The sequence below is a fragment of the Micropterus salmoides genome, unplaced genomic scaffold (genome assembly GCF_014851395.1).
Source record: "Micropterus salmoides isolate LMB-PRFRI ecotype aquatic unplaced genomic scaffold, ASM1485139v1 Ms_hic_scaffold_14, whole genome shotgun sequence".
Taxonomy (NCBI): Eukaryota; Metazoa; Chordata; class Actinopteri; order Centrarchiformes; family Centrarchidae; genus Micropterus; species Micropterus salmoides.
In genome coordinates, this window is record NW_024040485.1 from 6,219,243 (window position 1) to 6,238,606 (window position 19,364).

Here is a 19,364-nt window from a genome sequence, read left to right on the forward strand (position 1 = left end):
ACTGTCTTGCGTCTCTTCTGGCTGTCAGAAGAGACGCTAGCCTTAGCATCAGCTAACTAGCTACTGGAAAGCCAAACAGCTAACAGACAGTCAGTCAGAAATCATACTGAACTTGGTTGGTTACAGTCATGGGCTTATATGATAGTTCAGTGTTTAGTTCTCGCTAGCTTTTCAAAAATCGAAGCGAGAAAAATACTAAAAAGTTTTAAATAATAAAATAAAATAAAACAATGTTTAAAAACAACAACAGATGAGCAGCAAACAAAGTACCCTTCTTTCCTGTGTTAACATACTTCTATCACATGTACGAAACATTCCTTCAATTTACAATATTGTTATTATTATGTTGTTATATAAATACGTACACACACACACACACACACACACACACACACACACACACACATATATATACTTTTTTTTCATATACACAATATTAAAGTGACCACTGACAAGTATTTATTTATCTAACCTCGATTATGTACTTATTCAAACAGCAACAACAAAAAAACAAAACTAAACAGCAAACATAAACAAAGGAGCACTTCTACTTTTACTACAGTGCTTCTCGATACCTCCTGAAAATAATTTCTTTGTACATTTTTTTGAAAAGGAATATGTTTGGGCATTGCTTTAGGTTCTCATTTAGTTTGTTCCACAATTTAACTTCGCAAATTGATAAACATAATCTTTTCCTTGTTGTTCTAAATCTATTAGTCTTAAAATTTCCCCTTCCCCTTAAATCGTACCTCAGAGAACATCTTTTGTATATTCCCAGGTAGTAGGTTATTTCTTGCATTGAACATGAATACTGCAGTTTGATATTCAATTAGATCGTGGTATTTTAGCAATTTAGACTGTAGAAATAATGAATTTGTATGATCCCGAAATCTGACGTTGTGAATGATTCTCATGGCTCTTTTTTGCATTATGACTAGTGGCTGTATGACTGTTGATAAGTGCTTCCCCATTATTATTATTTATTATTTGTTTGCCATCTTGATCAGTTTTCGAAAGCATCGATGCTGCCTTCAAAACTGGCTGTTGAAAGCATCTCAGGAGAAAGGAAGAGTTCGTTCAAACAGCACTCGATGCCTCGCTGTCCTGTTAGACACCTTCTGAGACAGCAGTTTGGCCCGTTTCGAACACAGCCCATGTGTGTGTGTGGGGGCAGTTTAGAGTTTCACAACCTCTGTGCAAAAAGGCCGAGACGAGGACGAGATTAGTCTCTGAACAAGGTTAATATTGTTGTTTTAACAGTCATGAGTCCGTTATCTCAACTTCACCGGAGATGGTGGGTTTTATGGTTGAAACTTCCCAAACAGAACTTGGTGTGGAGCAAACCTTTCACACCCTTCCTTTGAGGTATTTAGGGCCTGGAGTCAGATATCTTACCCCCCTTCTCTCAGGGAGAGATAAAGAGAAATATTCTGGATTCTTCCTTTTTGGCATAAAATAATTAAATGATCACTGGCTGGTTAACTACAGTATACATTTAAAAATAACTTAATAATGTAAATAAATTAGCAGCAGTGTTCTTGAAATACAGAACAGAGATAGTTATATAGTACAGTGCTATTACATAATAAATCATATAATAAAACCAACAGAGATCAGTTTGCACACGTTTAAATGCATGCTTTCACACTAAGTGTGGATTGGTCTCTTTCAGAATTCCCCCTGGCTCTGGTTAAACAGCAAGGTAGGGCTTGCCACACTGGAAACAGTTTTGTTTTGTGGATTGAGGGCAGAAAATAGTCAAATTAAGAAAAATAAATACAGCATCAGTTTGCAGTACTTTTGAAATCTAACTGAAACACACAACGGATCAAGTTCTTGATGTTGAGATGAACAGACAAAGAAGAAAAACAGAAAATGAGAAGAGGGCTGGAGAGAGAGGACAGTGGGCCAGTAAAACAGAATATATTCTGGTTGTTGCAGGAAATGTGGTCGGCCTGGGCAACGTGTGGAGATTTCCTTACCTCTGCTACAAGAACGGTGGAGGTGAATCCAACAAGCTGTTTTAATACAGCTGCATTATTCTGACTGTAGTGAAATGAAATAATGTTAATATTGATGATTGGTGTGGGAAAAGATATTACTTCATTCATTTGGAATTTCTATTAGCATACATGTCTCTGTATTTACTGTATAGGTGCCTTTCTGGTGCCATATGGTCTGTTAGTTGTAGTATGTGGGATACCTCTGTTCCTACTGGAGACCTCAGCTGGTCAGTACACCCAGGAAGGTTTCATCACCTGCTGGAGGAAGTTGTGTCCACTGGCAGAAGGTGAGTTGATTTGTACACGATACTTTAACCTCAGCTTTAATAAATAAAATCATTTCTTGTCCAAAGATAGCTCCACTAGCTCTGACAATGTGGTTCACAGAAAAATTTTAAAACCATCTCCAGAGATTTGAAAATATTTAATCCTGCAAAAAGGTAAACTATGTTTTTTATTTGTTTTTTAGGAATTGGATATGGAAATATTATAATGAAACTGTATGACTTCAGCTACATTTTAATCCAAGTTTGGGCTCTCTTCTACCTGGTGTTCTCATTCAGATCCCAGCTCCCCTGGGCTAGCTGTGAGAACACCTGGAATACAGGTAAGATTAGACTATGGAGTTTTATTTTATGTGTGTAAGATTAACTCCTCACATTCACTATTATCCTTTGTTTGTTTTTAAACCAGCTAACTGTGTGGCACTCCAGATTTCGGATTCTCCCTCAACAAATTCGACAAATCAAACAACGCTGAATAAAACCACCTCTGCTGCTACTGAGTTCTGGGAGTAAGTTTAAATAAATTTTCTTTTAATGACCAATATTTTCATTAAATGGAAAATAAGTGATTCTGCAGAAAGACAGTTGATATATGAACTCAAACAAATAACCCCCCCCTAAATTTCAAATCTCTGAAACTCCAGTGTTGAAAAGCCTTTGCCCTTGCCAGCTCATAAAACTTTCTTCAATGTTTATAATATTCAAACATTTTTCTCTTTGGCTGTCCATCTCTTTCTTTACAGTACCTGGAGTCCAGAACATCTGTGCCGGTGTATAGAACTTTTCTATACATGCTTCCTCTACAGTACAATTTATTTTATCATTTTCAAATACCAGTTACGTCTGACAGCACCCACTCTCTGAAGAACCTTTTTAAAGGTCCAGTGTGTAATATTTCTGAGGCTCAATATATTTAATAATATTCTCTGACACAGAAATGCAAGATGCATCCATCAACGACATTTAGCAAGATCCTTGCAATACAGACGCACATTATTTTTCTTTAATAAGACACACAATTACCTTCTTTCTTTTGGTTTGTTTTCTTTTGACTTTTTTGTAATCTAATACTGTTTCAACACCGTTTTATGTTTCGGGTTGTTGAAATAAGCCATAAAGTGTTTTATACAATAAAAAAATAAATAAACCAACCATAATGGATAAAGGAGGTTGATTACCATGTAAGTTACCATTGGCTATTAACCCTTTTCTCTCTTATGCCATAACTTGCTAATATGCATATATCTTAAACTGTCAACAATAACTGAGACCCATGCGAGCTGTTACTAGTCTTGTAACGTGATCAAAGTGAGGATAATATTGCAGCGTGGAGCCTCAGGTTATGTACTGCAGCCTTCAGCAAATTAATACTTCAGTCACAGATGCTGACACCCTCGCCTTAATAAAGGCAAAGATCCACCTGGATAACCTCTACAGTAGGCGTTTCCCACACACTGATTTATCTGTGGCGGCCTGCCACATTGTCAATGCTGATTTTTTATTGATTTTGTTACTATTCAAAATGGGTAAAATAGTATTTTATGACAGAGTTCTGCGCAGCGCACATATTCTCTCAGCATCTCCTCTCTCTCTCTCTCGGCACATTTATTTACATTTTCTCTCTCGGCTGTCATTCTGTGGGAAACACTGTATTTCCATACAATTGGGATTCATGTTGATAAATAGGCCTATGGGTGGGCAGGAGGGTGAGTGTGAGCAAGCATTCTCAATGTGACAACCCTGTCCATTATTTAGTGACTAGTAGGCTACCTTATCTGCCTTTTTGCTATCTTGGTTATTAAGTAGGGGAGAGCGGGGTATGTTGTCACACTTTTCACACCATCTAATATTTACTGAGCACCGTACATCACAATGGTACAAATGTCATACCAAATGAAAGAATGAAATCTTGGGCAGAAGTTTTGTCTTGATCACATCTTCATATCTTATCTCATTATGGAACTGTTGAATAGAGAGTGTGCACTTGTGACAATTTGCCCCATTGGCAGGTAAGTTGTCACACTGCATAGGGTAAGTTGTCACACTGGATTATCAAACAGTTAGAACACTTCATTGTGAATATTGATTTCAATTTCAAATTGTAACCAGAACCAAAAGTAAAATCAATCAACAATCAAGCCTAGAGAATTTGGAAAATAAATAATTTAATTCAAAACAAAAATGTTGGCAGAGCACACACATTAAGTGGGACAACGTCTTTCTTTGAACTTTGAAATCACACATTCTCTGGAGTGCAAATAGATCTATGGTTATTGAATGTAATGCTGCAGATAACTTGCTTAAATGTATAACTTCTTAACTTCTTTCGAATACTGTATGAAAATGGCTCCACATCCATGAGGCCAAAAGAGATGTCGGCGGCTTATGTCAAAATTCTTAGCTGTACTTCTGATTGATTTGTTCTTCAACTTCACCTGCCTGACTGCTTTTAACATTATGTCAGGCGGTGTCATTTCCTAGTCATTCTCTGTCTTCTGTTGAAAATTTTCTTCCTTCCTTCAAAAACACTTTCCTCCTTGCAATTAGAAATTAATTACAAGCTTATTTGTCTGCTACCCTTGTCGCCAAACTAAATTAATAACTGGATCATGTAGTGTGTGTTTGTATCTACTAACATACTACATGCCTATGGTATAAGACCGTATATACTCTGTAACTTACACATGAGACAACTTACCCCGCTCTCCCCTAATATAGTCCACTGTGTTGTCCACCTTTAGATGGCCTGCATAACAACAACAGGGAGCGTAGTGTCAAAGATAAGCTTTCTGTAGTCCATCTTCAGAACATTGTAGTTTTGTCACGGCAAGACATGTCCGTAACATCCGCCGTGCATAATTAACGTTACATCCCTTACAAAAGAGCAGTCGGATTCTCTGCGCCCCACGGTCCTCTTTTCCTAAGTCCTTATGGATTCTCCTTTACATTTTTCCTCGACCTCATGATGTTTTCCATCGAGGTCAAGGAAAGGTGGTTAGGAAATGAGATTTCTTTTTACTTTTCGACCGCAGCCATTTATATCTACATAACTGCGGGCACCCCCTGCTGCGGAGGTCATGGTATTTTGTCGTCATGTTTCTACCGTAGCCGTCAATGAACAAACAGCGCTACAGAGCGTGTTTCGTCATCATGGCGTTCATCTTCTGCTTGTGTAATTCCGGTAGTGTAGATGTCCGTCTCTACATTGAATACGTACAAAGAAAAAGAGGGACTAATAATAATAGTAATACAGTCTCTGAGTAGTCTTCTGGATTATGAGAAGTAAGAAGAGAAGTGACATTTGGACAACTGAAGGAGCACACGTGTCATTTAGCACGAGAGCCGACAGCCAGACGGAGTCGAGACAGACAGCTGAGCCAGAAATAACGGATTTTGTGGATTTTCCTAGATGGAAGGCTATAATGTTAATGTGGGACAGATGTTTTCAAAGCGGAGCTGAAGTTGTTTGTTTTCTGATGGACAGGTTATTAACTGTTTGTCAGACTTAAGCGATGCAAATGCAAACTGTTGTTTGATAGCTTTAGCTATTAGCTGACCATAATCACGAGAGACTTGACATGTTTCCCCTGTCAGTGGTGTGAAATATGGATTAATTTCATGGCGCCTACTTATTCTCCAGCCTGTGGTTTGGCTTTAATGGTTACGGTTACGTTAGCGAGACAATCAGCTGATCAGTAACGTTAATTGGCAATAAAACCTTAACGTTAGCTTAGAGCATGGAAGCATCAGCCAGCTAAACTTTTAACGACTGGTAGAAAAACATTTATTGTTAGTTGGTTTATTCTCCAGCGCTGTGCTTTGGCTTGTGGTGTTATGTTAGTTGTATTAATTTCATGTAGTGACTCTCTCTCCAGCACTCTGTTTTGGTTTTGTTATGTTTGTGAGAATCAGCTGATCGCTAATTGGCAATAAAAAAATACAGCTTCCAGCATCGAAGCTCAGATCAGCCAGCTAAACTTTTACTGCGCTGGTAGAAAAAATATCTTGTTGGATTGTAACTTCATGTAGTTCTTCTCCAGCGCTCTGTTATGGCTTTGTTACATGCCGTTACCTTCCTGAGACAAACGGCTGATGAATATTATTGACAATGAAACAGTAACAGCAGAGAAGCTCAGATCAGCAGATAAACTTCACATTTTACCTACCTGGTGGAAAATTATGGCTGTCAGTACTACTTTGTGTGTCTGCTGTATTTCAAAAAATTCAAAAAGACATTTTGGTAATATTTGCATGCTTATCTAATTAAGCAAAGTGAGAGGAGCCTTGATCCTCCCCAGCCAATGCATTTGTAAACGTCATGTATTATGTGGTTTATAATGGGCTGTGGTGTAGAAACAGTGAGGCTTACATTGTCCTGTCATCTGTCAGTGGTCATACTGGATGCACTAGATGTGATAGTTCTTGAGATTTTCTTCTTCTTCATTTTCTTCTATGTTAGTCCAGATGAGCCAACCCTCCCAAGATGTAAAATAATGTATTACAGGAGTATAAGACATCATGTAGCACTTCGTTTCTTCATGTGGCTGTTAATGAAAAAGTAACAATAATGGTTTTACATAATTTAACCATCCATAGTCAACTGCTTATCCTTCGTAAAGGGTCGCAGGGGGCCCTGGACAGGTCGCCAGTTACATAATTTATATAATTCCTTAATATATATATCTAAAAAAACTCATTTCTTGACTGGCAATCTCTTTCATCTCATAGATGACATGTTTGTCCTGTCTCAGGCACGGTAGCTATACTGCTTGCTGATGTTCAATTTCATTATTTAACTGCACAGCAGCCACCAACCCAATTGTCCCTTTGCTAAGCCACTCCCCCCTAAGTTACTGTTGCTAAGTCCGGCAAACTGTTGGACCTGTCAGACTTTTATCACTTTTATCACTGTCTATATGCACTCGCTGGAGAAATATTCTCAAAATGAAGCAGACAGTTTTGCAGTTGCATTCTGCAATTGAAGGTTATATTCAGGCTGTCAAACTGACGTCAAAAATATAAAGACAGAAGCTCAAGCCTACCGATCACAGAGTAATAGTGAACCACCACATCACCTGACGATTGCGACAGAGGACAACGATATTAAGGATTAACGGTGTTCCTATAAAACTGGGCAGGTCGCTATAAACTATTATAATTATTGAAAAGTAAAAAGAGTAGGGCCTCATAATGTTACATTCAGTAGTAACTTGAACTTAAACTTGAACTTGAGTAGTAGCTAGCATTAGCTAACTAATATCACATTAGAAGCAATCGATACCCTACATTTTTCTGGATTTGTTTTAGGTTTTGGAAAGGGAATAATTTGTACGTCTCCGTTCAACCTATCTGGGTAGCAACAGGAACAGGAACAGTGTTTGATTGAACGGCCAGCAGGGGCAGAGTATGCTTCAGGCCGGGATTAGCTGTGATTGACAAGTCGTTACCATGGTGGTGACCTGTCAATCAGGCTAGAGTGACTCCTACCCACGGCACTGTATAAATTTTATCAGCGCTGTTGAAAAAGCTTATTAGAAGTTGGCTGTTTACTTTCTCTGGTGAGTATATTTAGTTTTAAGCTTGTTGTTCGCTAGACAAAATTGTCAGCCCTGTTAAAAAAGCTAGCAAGCTCCACACATGGCCGTTAGCTCCACTGCACTTCCTGGTTGCGAATAATCAACATAGCGGCGCCCTATCAGCCAAACGCGAGACTTCAAAACGCCAGTCCACAAACCAACGGGTGACGTCATGATCACTACGTCCACTTTTTTTGTACAGTCTATGGTCAATTCTGCAACTCTGCCTTGCTCTTCCCTCTATCTATCTATCTATCTATCTATCTATCTATCTATCTATCTATCTATCTATCTATCTATCTATCTATCTATCCAGCTTATGATATGGCAGCCTGCTTATCAAAAGATGTCTAAACAGTTGGCGTCATCCTGGCATGGTGCGAATGTTGAGCGCAGCATTAACCAGCTGTTTCTATGATGGGGTTTTCAGAATTTGATTAGACGAAAATAACTTATTCTAACTTATTCGGATAATTTATCGCTGTTGATTAATCACACAAAGAATATTATATTGTTTTTAAATAGCCGGCTACTTGAAATAGACCCGCGAGGAACTGCAACATGCATGCAGTTGTTGGCAGCACGGCATGCACGCAAAACTTTGCACAAGACCGGTGAATGGCAGGCGAGAGAGAGAAAATAAACAACAATAAGGCTCAGTCTAGCTGAAAATTTGCAGTGTAAGTTGAATGAATAGCGACTGCAGCTCTGCAGCTTCTCAAGATTAAAGCGGAGCCACCATGTTGACTGTGTCGACAATAGTCAGTTGACTATAGGCAGGACTTGACATTTCTGATTCGACTATGTGAATCCAGCGTTTTGGCCAAAGTCAATGCAAAGACGCGAATTCCTGCGAAAGCCTATCAGCGGTGAGATTGTCCAAACGTCACCAGCGGCTTCGGAGCGGTGTAAAGACAATTGATTGCACAATTGTTTGTTTACTCTTACTTCTTTCTCTATGTATTTACCCTATTGATACTGTAGGTGCTAATAGCTCTTACTAGTATTTATTGTCACTTGTAGATCTCTTACTGCATTGATGCTTCTATGTTGTTCCTCAAATGAAAGTCCTCTTTTTACTACATTGTGTATGTAATTCAAAGAACTTCAACACCTGTCTCTGGTTGAGATTGGATTTAACTGTGGTTGACCTATTTTACCTAAATTACAATAAATGAGCTATTTCAATGTATATTTTGAGCTGCAATTGTAGCAGAAATAGAGGCTTTATACATTATTTAAAGTTTTAAAAATTATATCTTCATTTCTGACATGTTGCGCGCAATCAAGTGAAAATAACACAAAAAACATCAATAGTTTTGGTATTGGGTAAGTGTCTACGTAAAGAGAAAATGGGTTTAATGACTGCATATTCTGTGTAAACAACATGAATTGTGTTAATTATAAGGTATGAACAGGCCAATGTGGGGCTAATGTGACTACCGATTGGACAAAATTATGTTAGCGGTTGTAAAAAAACTTTTGATGATTTCTTGATTGAGAACAGGTGTGGCAGTAATCACGCCTGGGTGTGGCAAGAAAAATTGACCTCAGGTTTCCAAAGATGTGATAAACCACAGTTGATTTATGTTGACCTACATGGTCCTGTGTTTGTCCCTTAATCATAAAAACCTTCATTTAAAAACTGCATTTTGTGTTTACTTGTGTTATCTTTGTCTAATGTTTCAATTTGTTTGATGATCTTAAACATTTCAGTGTGACAAACATGCAAAAAAAAAAAAACAATCAGGAAGGGGGCAAACACTTTTTCATTCCACTGAAGGTGACTTGTCTTGACTCTCTCACCCTCCCCACCTCCCCCATCACTCCTGTGCATGAGCACTAACGCTATCAATCTTGCTGATTTGCTGGAACAATGTTGTGTGGCAAGGTCCACACCACGCTTTTATTCTGAATTTAACAATCAATCACAATCATTCTTCAAAGGTCACAATAAATGAACAATTAAACATAATCCCATTTAATGAATGTTATAGCAATACAATTGCTTAAACTCCTTGTGAACCACAATTCAAGTTGGGTTTCCACTTTTCAGCTGATAATATTATATAATACACCGGCAAAATGAATTCATGTTAGATCAAGTTTCCTGCATAGGCTTTGGAGTGCACCATGTTCACTGGCCAGGAGTCTGCTTAATAATAGTGGAGTAATTTAGTAAACTTTCATAATATATGTATATCACATATCATGTATACCTGTTTAATTTCCCCCCTCCTCAGACGGCGGGTGCTGGCCATGTCTGGAGGCATTGAGGAGCTGGGCAGTGTGAGGTGGGATCTGGCTTTGTGTCTTCTGGCCTGCTGGGTGTTCTGCTACTTCAGTACCTGGAAAGGTGTTAGATCTTCTGGAAAGGTCCTGGGGGAACATTTTAAATCTTTGGTGCGTATAATCATCAACTTACAGTCATTATGTTTTCTTTAACAATTTCCTTTTCATTTTAGGTAGCGTATTTCACAGCCACGTTCCCCTACGTAATGCTCCTGATCCTACTCATCAGAGGCCTGACTCTACCTGGAGCTTGGGAAGGGATCTACTACTACCTGTATCCAGATCTGAACCGCCTGGCTAACCTTGAGGTGGCTTGTTTATTTGATCCCAACTTTACAATTACATGGACATCTCTAAAGAGGAAGAGAATTTATAATGTGTAAAATGTTTTCATTTTTTTTCTTATAGGTTTAGTGTGTATTATTTAGAAGGATCTATTGACAAAATGCAATATAATATACATAACTGTTTTCAGTGGTGTATGAAGACCTTACATAATGAACTCTTATGTTTTAAGTACCTTAAAATGAGCCATTTCTATCTACATACTCCGCGGGTCCTCTTACATGGATGTTGCCATTTAAGCTGCCATGTTTTTATAGTAGCCCAAATGGACAAACTGCTGTAGAGAGAACGTCTCGTCAATACTTTGAATACGCACAAAGAAGAACAAGAAGTAGAAGAAGAAGAGAAAGTAGTAGTAGTCATCTGGTTTGTTAGAAGTAAGAAGAGAAATAAAATTTGGTGGAATACATGTATTATTTAGGTGAAGAACTGACAGAGCATGTCGGCCACCATAGCTTCTCCTGCGCTCTGGCAAAGGGAGAGGTGAGCAGTGAGAGAGCTGTTGGTTGCAATTCACAACCCTTGCCACAAGATGCCACTAAAACGTACACGCTGAACCTTAAAGGTGTGTGTGTAATGCTTCAGCTGAATTAGGTAACATGATGCGTGTCCCTAACACGTCAGTCTTCTGTTGTGGGATCTTTACAACATAATCCTTTCATTAAGCGGTCATCCATTCTGAATCTCCTCCTGATTAAAGGTCTTGTTTATCAGGCATCTCAAAATTACTGCTAGGAATCGCACTGAAAATTAAATAAGAATTCCTACTTCAGTATGTTTTCTTACGTTACAGGTCTGGATAGAAGCCGGATCTCAAGTCTGTTTCTCCTACAGCCTGACTGCTGGGACTCTAAATGTCCTGGGCAGCTATAATGAATACAACAACAACTGTTACAAGTAGGTGTAAGTCAGATCACAACAACTTTGGTATTGTAGGCTACTATGTTCGTTTTAGAGGCTTTAGAAGATTTTGATGAATTACAGATACAGATTACATGCAATATATTAAAAAGAAATCTTTAGGAATGTCCCCTTTTTGACTAGGGTCTACTGTCTTTCTGTGACCTCTAGAGACTGCTTTTGGCTCTGTCTGCTGAACAGTGGGACCAGTTTTGTTGCTGGATTTGTCGTCTTCTCAGTACTTGGATTCATGGCTCAGAAACAGGGTGTTACAGTGGACAATGTGGTTGAGTCAGGTATGATCTACTTTAAGATTTGATATGATGTGCTGTTGAAATTCTATATTAAGTCCCGATCCAAATAATTTTTTTTAATTCCCATTCACAGGTCCAGGTTTGGCCTTCATTGCTTACCCTCAGGCAACAGCTATGATGCCTTTGCCGCAGTTCTGGACTGTCTGCTTCTTCCTTATGCTCATTTTTCTCAGTGTTGACACACATGTAAGATGTTTTCATTAATAACTGATACATTGCAGGCAGTAAAAAATTGAAAAACGAGAAAACCATTTTATTTTCTCCCCAGTTTGTGACAGTTGAAAGTTATATCACCTCAATAAGCGACTTGTTTCCAAAGCTGTTTCGTAAACCTGGCAGACATGAGATGCACGTCCTTTTCATCTGTTCCTCCTTCTTCCTCATACATCTGATGTTGGTCACTGAGGCAAATAAAATATTTCCATGAAAATACATCACAACTACTATTTTCATAAAATGTTTTTAAAGCTATTTGTCACATTAACATCTTGTCTCTTCCTGCTGTAGGGAGGGATTTACATATTTCAGCTTATTGATTATTATGGCACTACCAGAGCTTTTCATTATTTCATGGCTTTATCTGAGTGTCTAGCTCTGGCCTGGGGTTTTGGTAAGCATGAAAGCATTTATATTATATCCACTTTCTAACCATTCGTATACATGTGTTATTATTCAATAATCACTTATGAGGTTATGCTTTATATTTAAAACTATCCCGAGTCAGAATGCTTGAATACAACCAAATATTTTAAAGAGATTGTTTATCCTTCCTCCTCGATCACAGTCTTATTTTAGCTATAACACTCCACAATACTAATAAAAATACTTTAAAACTGGTCTAATCCACACTATAAATTTCCATCAGGTGCTGACCGTGTTATTAACGTCATTGAGGACATGACAGGACAGAGACCCTGTGTTTTCTTCAAACTGTGCTGGAAATACATCATTCCTCTGCTGTCACTGGTGAGTCAGGAAGGTTTGAACAGCAACAAAATGTAGTTCCATTGCTCTAATAACAAGACTAAGGCTATGTTAAGACTGCATGTCTTAATGCTCAATAGCGATTCTTTCCCCAGATCCGATCTTTTTTGTTTGACAATTCACATTATTGTTTAAATGTGGCCCATATCAGACTCCAGTGTGTACTCTCAACGGCCTGAAAGTGAACCGCATGTGCAGAAGAATAAAACAACGTCTCACGCAGCAGCATGCTGTGACACAGATGTAAGTAAGCCACAGAGGTTAGCCACGGTTAGCTCATACTTGCTAACCCTCCCGAATTTCATGGGAGACTCCTGTATTTCATTGCCCTCCCTCGGTTTAGTCCCGGAGTCACATCTCTCCCGAATTATGACAAATGTTCACAACTTTCTGTCCTTTCCATGACATTTATTAATTTTTCTGCCGCTGTACAACGCATCTGCCCCACAACTCTCTCTCGCTCTACTACGTCCGCTCAGATAAGTAGCATGCACTTGTAACTCAAAAGAGAGCTCATGACCCGGTGGATTTCAGGTGTAAGAAAGGGACTTTGTGAGCAGATGATAGCAAGGTAACAGTAGAGGAGGAAGAGAGCCACATGTATGATGATGGCCTTTGTGGAGCTTTTTCGTTAATCAAAGTTGCATCAGTTCCGATCTGAGTGTCCAGACTCAAAAAAAGATGCCACAGAATGCATGGAACCTGCTAGAAGGGAGAGAGTGAACTAAATACATGGGCCAGCTTTTATAGCCCCTGGGTCCAGGTGAGAGCAATCAGCTGATGACCCACCCAATTCAGCCAATTGTCTGCTGAGGTTGGCAGGACAACCTCCAAACAGTAGGAGGGGCGTCACACCCCCCATCTTAAGTACAAACTGTACATCTGAACTCAGAAGATACCAAAGGCAAAACACATTTACATTAAAGAGATGGTATTATGCTCATTTTCAGGTAGCAAATCTTAATTAGGGGTTGTACCAGAACAGGTTTACATAGTTTAATTTTCAAAAAACACCATATTTTCCTCATACTGCACATGTGTTGTACGCTCCACTCTTGAGCTACAGAGTGATGCATCTTACTTGTACAAAGTCTTCGTTGGGAGTTGCACATGCGCAGTTCCCAGGTAAGGACTACTAGCCAATCAGAAGCAGAGAAGGGCGGGTCGTAAGAAACAAGGTAGTGTGATCCAAATCAAAGCCGCTTCAGACTGCGACCGTAACCTAGCAGATGGTATAAGTTACTCACAAGTCCACAACCACACAACATCATTGTTCCACATCTTACCATAAACCACTACAAAAATCACCATATTTCAACTCAATTTTACATAAAAATTGGCCAAACAATTTGAACGTTTGCTCAGTAGCTTTCACATCAGCTGTAACGTTAGCATAATAGTTATAACTTTAGCTGTGATAGCCAACGTTTACAACAGCTCCGCACTTGAATAGTCTGTGAAGTTACATTGCCGTGTTTATTTTAAATATAATTCACAACCAATAAAGCATACTTACAGGTTGTGATTGTAAATTTTCAGGCCCAAACAGAGTCGGAGTTGCATCGTCTTTTAGGACTAAACGTTGAACTGTTACCGGTGTTCTGACGATCTATGCTGCCTTGCCAAAATATGCTACCATAGCGCAAATCGATAGACTCGACTCTACTCGGCCCTGCTCCGTTTTGTCATAGCGACGCCACACACAACTGCCGCGACGTAATGTTCAATGCGACACACACACCAGCGATCCACACAGCTTTCTCTTTTTTAAGTTAAAACGTTTCAACATTCCTCAGAATGTAAAGACAGATAAGCGGTATGAAAACCTTCCAGCTGTGTTTTCCTCTGCCGTTGTTGCTGCAGTGGTCTGTGTGACGGCGGGAGCAGAGGGCTCTGTGAGCGGGCGGCTGGCCGGCCTCACACGCTGCTCCCGCGGGTTGGCGCAGGCTTCCCCCACAGCCACTTGCGGAGCTCCTCAACTCCGAAAATATTCAAGCACATTTTTGTTCCGTCATCACTTCTCGTAAAACTGTGTATTTGAAATCTACACAGCTGATTCCTCACATCAAAATATAAAACTTTCTGTTGCTGGCCTCTGTCTGGTGCACGGAAGTGAATGACTGGACTACAAGCGAGCTGTTTTCAAGCATAAAAAAGCATAATGCCACATCTTTAAATTTTAACTGTGGCCATTGATAAGGTCCCCATCATTAGAATGGCTATAAACACAGACATGCTGCCATAAGTGACCTAACCTTTTCACTTTTATCTTACCATATCCAATCCCCCACCCAGCAACCTTGAATCCAGGAAAGCAATATAAGGATAACAAACTGGGGAATCGGCAAGTAAATAGTCGCATGACAAAACTGGTGCTTATCAGTGCATAAAGAGTGTAAAGATTGTACACACCTCAAATTGCAGATGGTTTTGCATGAATACAGAAAAGTGAGGAATACTGACAAATGAGAAGTTGAGGACGAAGCCCTGACTCTTTCACATCAAAATGAACATCCGAAGCTCATCTCAAATGAACCAGTTGGCCTTCTGCTAGACATAACATACCAAAATTCCACCAACCAAATGCACGTAAAACTGGAATTACCATGTAAGCGCTAAAATAAGTAGCACACCAAAGTTCCTCCAAACAAAGGCTCACTAGCCAACCAAGTCATCCCAAGACGCACAACAAAAGAAAACAAAGCTACAACAAAACTCATACTATCCAAACAAAGCATGAGCTATAGCGCATAATGTATGTACCAAAGCTAGCTGGCCAACCCACCAAGCTAACCCAGATGGATAACACTTCCCCACTGCCAATATTATAGTTCCTCATCAACCAGACCAAACTCTATCATAAACATTAACCAAACATTTCAAGAAATACCAGGTTTGAAAGCAATTTAGAAGTACATCACCTCCAGATCAAAGCATTGTTTTTACAGTTTCAACCATAGTATTTCTAAGATTAGAAACTCAAAGACTACAATCCTAATACACAAACATGTACAATGGGAAAGTCATAGTCACAAAAGAGCCAAAGCTCCCCAGCTCTAATCTTACTTATTCCATTTGGTATCTAACTAGTGCCACCCAAATCTTCAGATGGATACTGGTGGTGGGTACTCATGCACTGATTCCACTACAGTACCGAAAAGCAACCAGAAACTGGCAACCAGGGAAATGCTACCAAGACGTAGTCTTCAACCATGTTCTCTGCCACACTTTAGTGAAAACAAACTGGTTGATCTCCTATCTCCTATTGAGAACAACCTACTACTACAAACTACTTCAGCCTACAAAGGTATGCGTGGCTCCTACAAACCAATGTGACTATACTCACCCAAAACATGTTGCATGTCAAAACAGGTTTGCAACTATACAAATTGGGGACAAATGCAGCTCCCTTCAACATCCACCAAAAACAAACTCCACAAAAAGTAACCAATCCGAACAACAGAACAAACAACCTTGTGTGATACTCCCCAAAATCTTATCTACAATGCAAAATACTAAATACCAAAGGCACTTTATCGACACTGCTTAAAAGCACCTAAACTCATTTTAGTATTCACAGACCACAAGAGTCACAACCAAATTGGTCACCAACATACTAATCAACAATTAATTTGCTACAGTAGGCTAGGTTTAACCTTATCAAACGGGTTTGGATCCCAGGTAAGCCCCCATTTGTCACAAACTGGCTCAGGGAATGTGACAAAGAAGGAGTCCACACAAGGTACTTAGTCAAAACAAGTATAATTTATTAAACTAAAATAAACACAAGTACTTTGTTGTGCAGTTTGAACGTAGCCCAAGGGTCTACAACTGTACTAGCAGCTCTGTTAGACTGTACATGGGCACAGCAGTGCTGGGAGCTAAACACATTATAATTTAGCATGTTATCATGCTAACATTAGCTAATGGCAGCTGAGGATGATAAAGATGTCCAGCTGATGATGGCACTTGAGAAAAGCCAGTATAGTTCATCCTCTGGGTACCATAAGTGACTGTACACACTTTCATGTTAATCCATCCAAATCTTTCAGATATTTCAGTGGTGGACTGACTGACCGACTTTGCATTTCTAGAGATGCTGCTAGCAACTGACATAAAATGCATTCTGTAGAACCTAAATCCTCACGGTCAAGTAGTCTTGCTTTTCTCCAGTTTGGCTGTTCTTTCAGCAATAATTCAGGACATTTATGCAGAATAACTAAGGCTACTTGAAAAGGTCTCTGTACTATTTTTTTTAAGCTAAACTCTTTATTCTGTTCCTTGCCAACCCCCCAAAACTCAAACCTTTACAGATTTCTTTGATCCTGTACCTGGTTGATTATACACACCTCAAGATTAACGACTGGTACAGTTACCCTGACTGGGCGTACGCACTAGGATGGACCATGACCCTTTCCTATATTCTCATGGTGCCACTGTGGGCAGCTGGAAAGATGTTTTTAACAGCAGGAACCTTCAGACATGTGAGTGTTCAAAGATGTCTACAATCCTGGATGCCAGAAAAGGCGATATCGCTTTCTAAAGATATACTGTAATTAATTATTTAATTTTATAATTTATGACCAACCACAATTAAGTGCTCTGAAAGATCACTCAGCATTGTGCATTTGCACCTGATGGATCTAATGGGGACACTCGTCTGGTTTTGGTGTTTAGTTTTCAAATTGTGTGAAGTACAGATTGCTTTTACATTGTGTTAAATGGGATTGAAGGCAAAGCAGTTATATTTAGTGGTGTGGGTAGTTAGGCCTGGTGGACTGCATGATACCTCCTCCAAATCCTCTAGTGTGGTCTGTGGAAGATGGCTGCCCTACATTTTCAGGTATGGGGGCCAAAATGTCCAAAATGTAAAAATAAGATTTAAATGTACTAATCTTGTTCCTGTTCTGTGTGCCAGCGTTTGTCCATCCTTTGTCGTCCTGCTGAAGATCCGTCCTGGCGGAGGAGAGAAATGGGAGAGGAAGGAACCTCTGTTGAACTGACGACATCTGCAGTGACAATTTAGACCTGACCTGCAAAGTCACATTAATTAGACACTTATAATTATGTCATTTATAGAATTAGTAAAAACACGGGTTATCTTGGGTATAATTCTAACCTCCTAGCAGTAGCATCCCTAAACTATCAAAGGTATAAGTATTACTGTGTAATTTGTATGTATCTATTTGCTATCATAGTTTAAGTTGGTTCAATCAGTTATGACTCATTAGCTCTCCCACCATTTGATTTTAATCATCAGTGTCTTGACTAAATAAGACAACGTATTGGTGAGATCAATCAAAGAACAATCCTTGCATTACTTTCCCATGTCACTCTATTTTATATACTGTATAATGCAAATAAACTTCTTACAGTTGTTCTGGGTTGTTCCGACTCTGACTAAATATTTTAATGCCTTTTAAAGTCCCTGAGGTTCCCAAGAACTACAGGAGAAACATGCTGTCTGGAAATGCATTTAATGCTTTTCTAACATGTTCTCTCCAAGGCTACACAATACTGCAAAGTCCTTACATGTCTTTCGTTATATATGACAACTTAAAAAAAAGGACACCACACCAACTACAGACGACACCAAAGTATTTAGCTCATCATCAAACAGTTAAGCTTATCTAATTTTCAATGCTAAATAATAAGGAACATGGAAAATGAACACAAACAATTTAATATAGAAAATACTACAACTGGTTAATGTTTTGGTCCCTTGAAAATAACATAGTGAGTAATACTGTAGCTAAGTAAACAAGAAGCCATTTAAGACTCTGAATATACCTGAATGACCCACGGCGTAAACAGACAGACAGTCATATAACCCAAATATCTTATAGGCTGTAGCAAATGTGACGCCTATTTTATTAACAGCATTAGAATACTTCATCACCTCAGCCCTTGATAATTCAGGGAGAACAAGCTGTTTACCGCCTTCAGACTGACACATTATACCTGTTCATCATAGAATAGCATAATGCTGCAATGGTGGTGACTGGTTGATAAAAGAGACCTAGTACGTAACATAACAGAATGAACTAACCCTGGCTCTTCAAACACTGTTGGGGATATGGACTCTTTTGCCTTAGATCTAGTGAAAACTGCACACAACTTATTCCTGAACAGAATAGGCAAATTATTTTTATTATTTATTATTACAAATTACTGGAACCAACCACCTAATTGCTAAATATTTTCAGTGTAAATGTGTGGCACATATGACATGTATAGATAATTGCCCACTTACTAGTGTGTTATTTTATGTTTTATAGTATTAACAGACTAGTTAAAAGAAATGAGATCACTGTGGGTATATAAGCTGTGGGCTTGTGCTGCGTTCTTCATTTGGCAGTTAACACAAGAAAAAAGTAAAACAACTGAGGACCAGCCAACTCACTTAGTTTACTTTTGTACATAACAGCCTATGCTATGTTTATCTGTTATCTTATGATTTTAAATGGAAATGGTTATTACTGTATTTTGATATATTGAGATTTTAAGATCAAACTTTGATTTTTTTTTACAATAGTTATTGTTTCTATTGTCTTTCGTATTGTTCCAACTAAGTTCATTTGGCATTAACACAAGAAAAAAAGTAAAACAACTGAGGACCAGCCAACTCACCAACTTGTTTTTCATTTATTCTTTCAGAGTAAATCA

General features: G+C 38.9%; 1 protein-coding gene across 1 annotated transcript; it reads left to right on the top strand.

Annotated features, from left to right (window-relative positions):
* Window positions 1–1,847: 1,847 nt before the first annotated feature.
* On the top strand, window positions 1,848–18,092 carry LOC119902958 (sodium- and chloride-dependent GABA transporter 3-like). Its single transcript, XM_038719359.1, has 13 exons — window positions 1,848–2,004; window positions 2,156–2,290; window positions 2,473–2,610; window positions 2,697–2,796; window positions 10,107–10,239; window positions 10,329–10,463; window positions 11,294–11,397; window positions 11,572–11,696; window positions 11,788–11,900; window positions 12,222–12,324; window positions 12,580–12,680; window positions 17,012–17,182; window positions 17,617–18,092. Exons 1-13 carry the CDS (start codon window positions 1,848–1,850, stop codon window positions 17,722–17,724), a joined length of 1,623 nt encoding a protein of 540 aa, XP_038575287.1. The 3' UTR covers window positions 17,725–18,092.
* Window positions 18,093–19,364: the final 1,272 nt, after the last annotated feature.

Bases quoted from the DNA above. Each gene is read 5' to 3' on its own strand.
- LOC119902958 (XM_038719359.1), top strand. From the start codon at position 1,848: ATGAACAGACAAAGAAGAAAAACAGAAAATGAGAAGAGGGCTGGAGAG. The intron at 2,291-2,472 runs GTGAGTTGATTT...TTTGTTTTTTAG, and splicing joins GTTGTGTCCACTGGCAGAAG to GAATTGGATATGGAAATATT. The intron at 12,325-12,579 runs GTAAGCATGAAA...AATTTCCATCAG, and splicing joins AGCTCTGGCCTGGGGTTTTG to GTGCTGACCGTGTTATTAAC.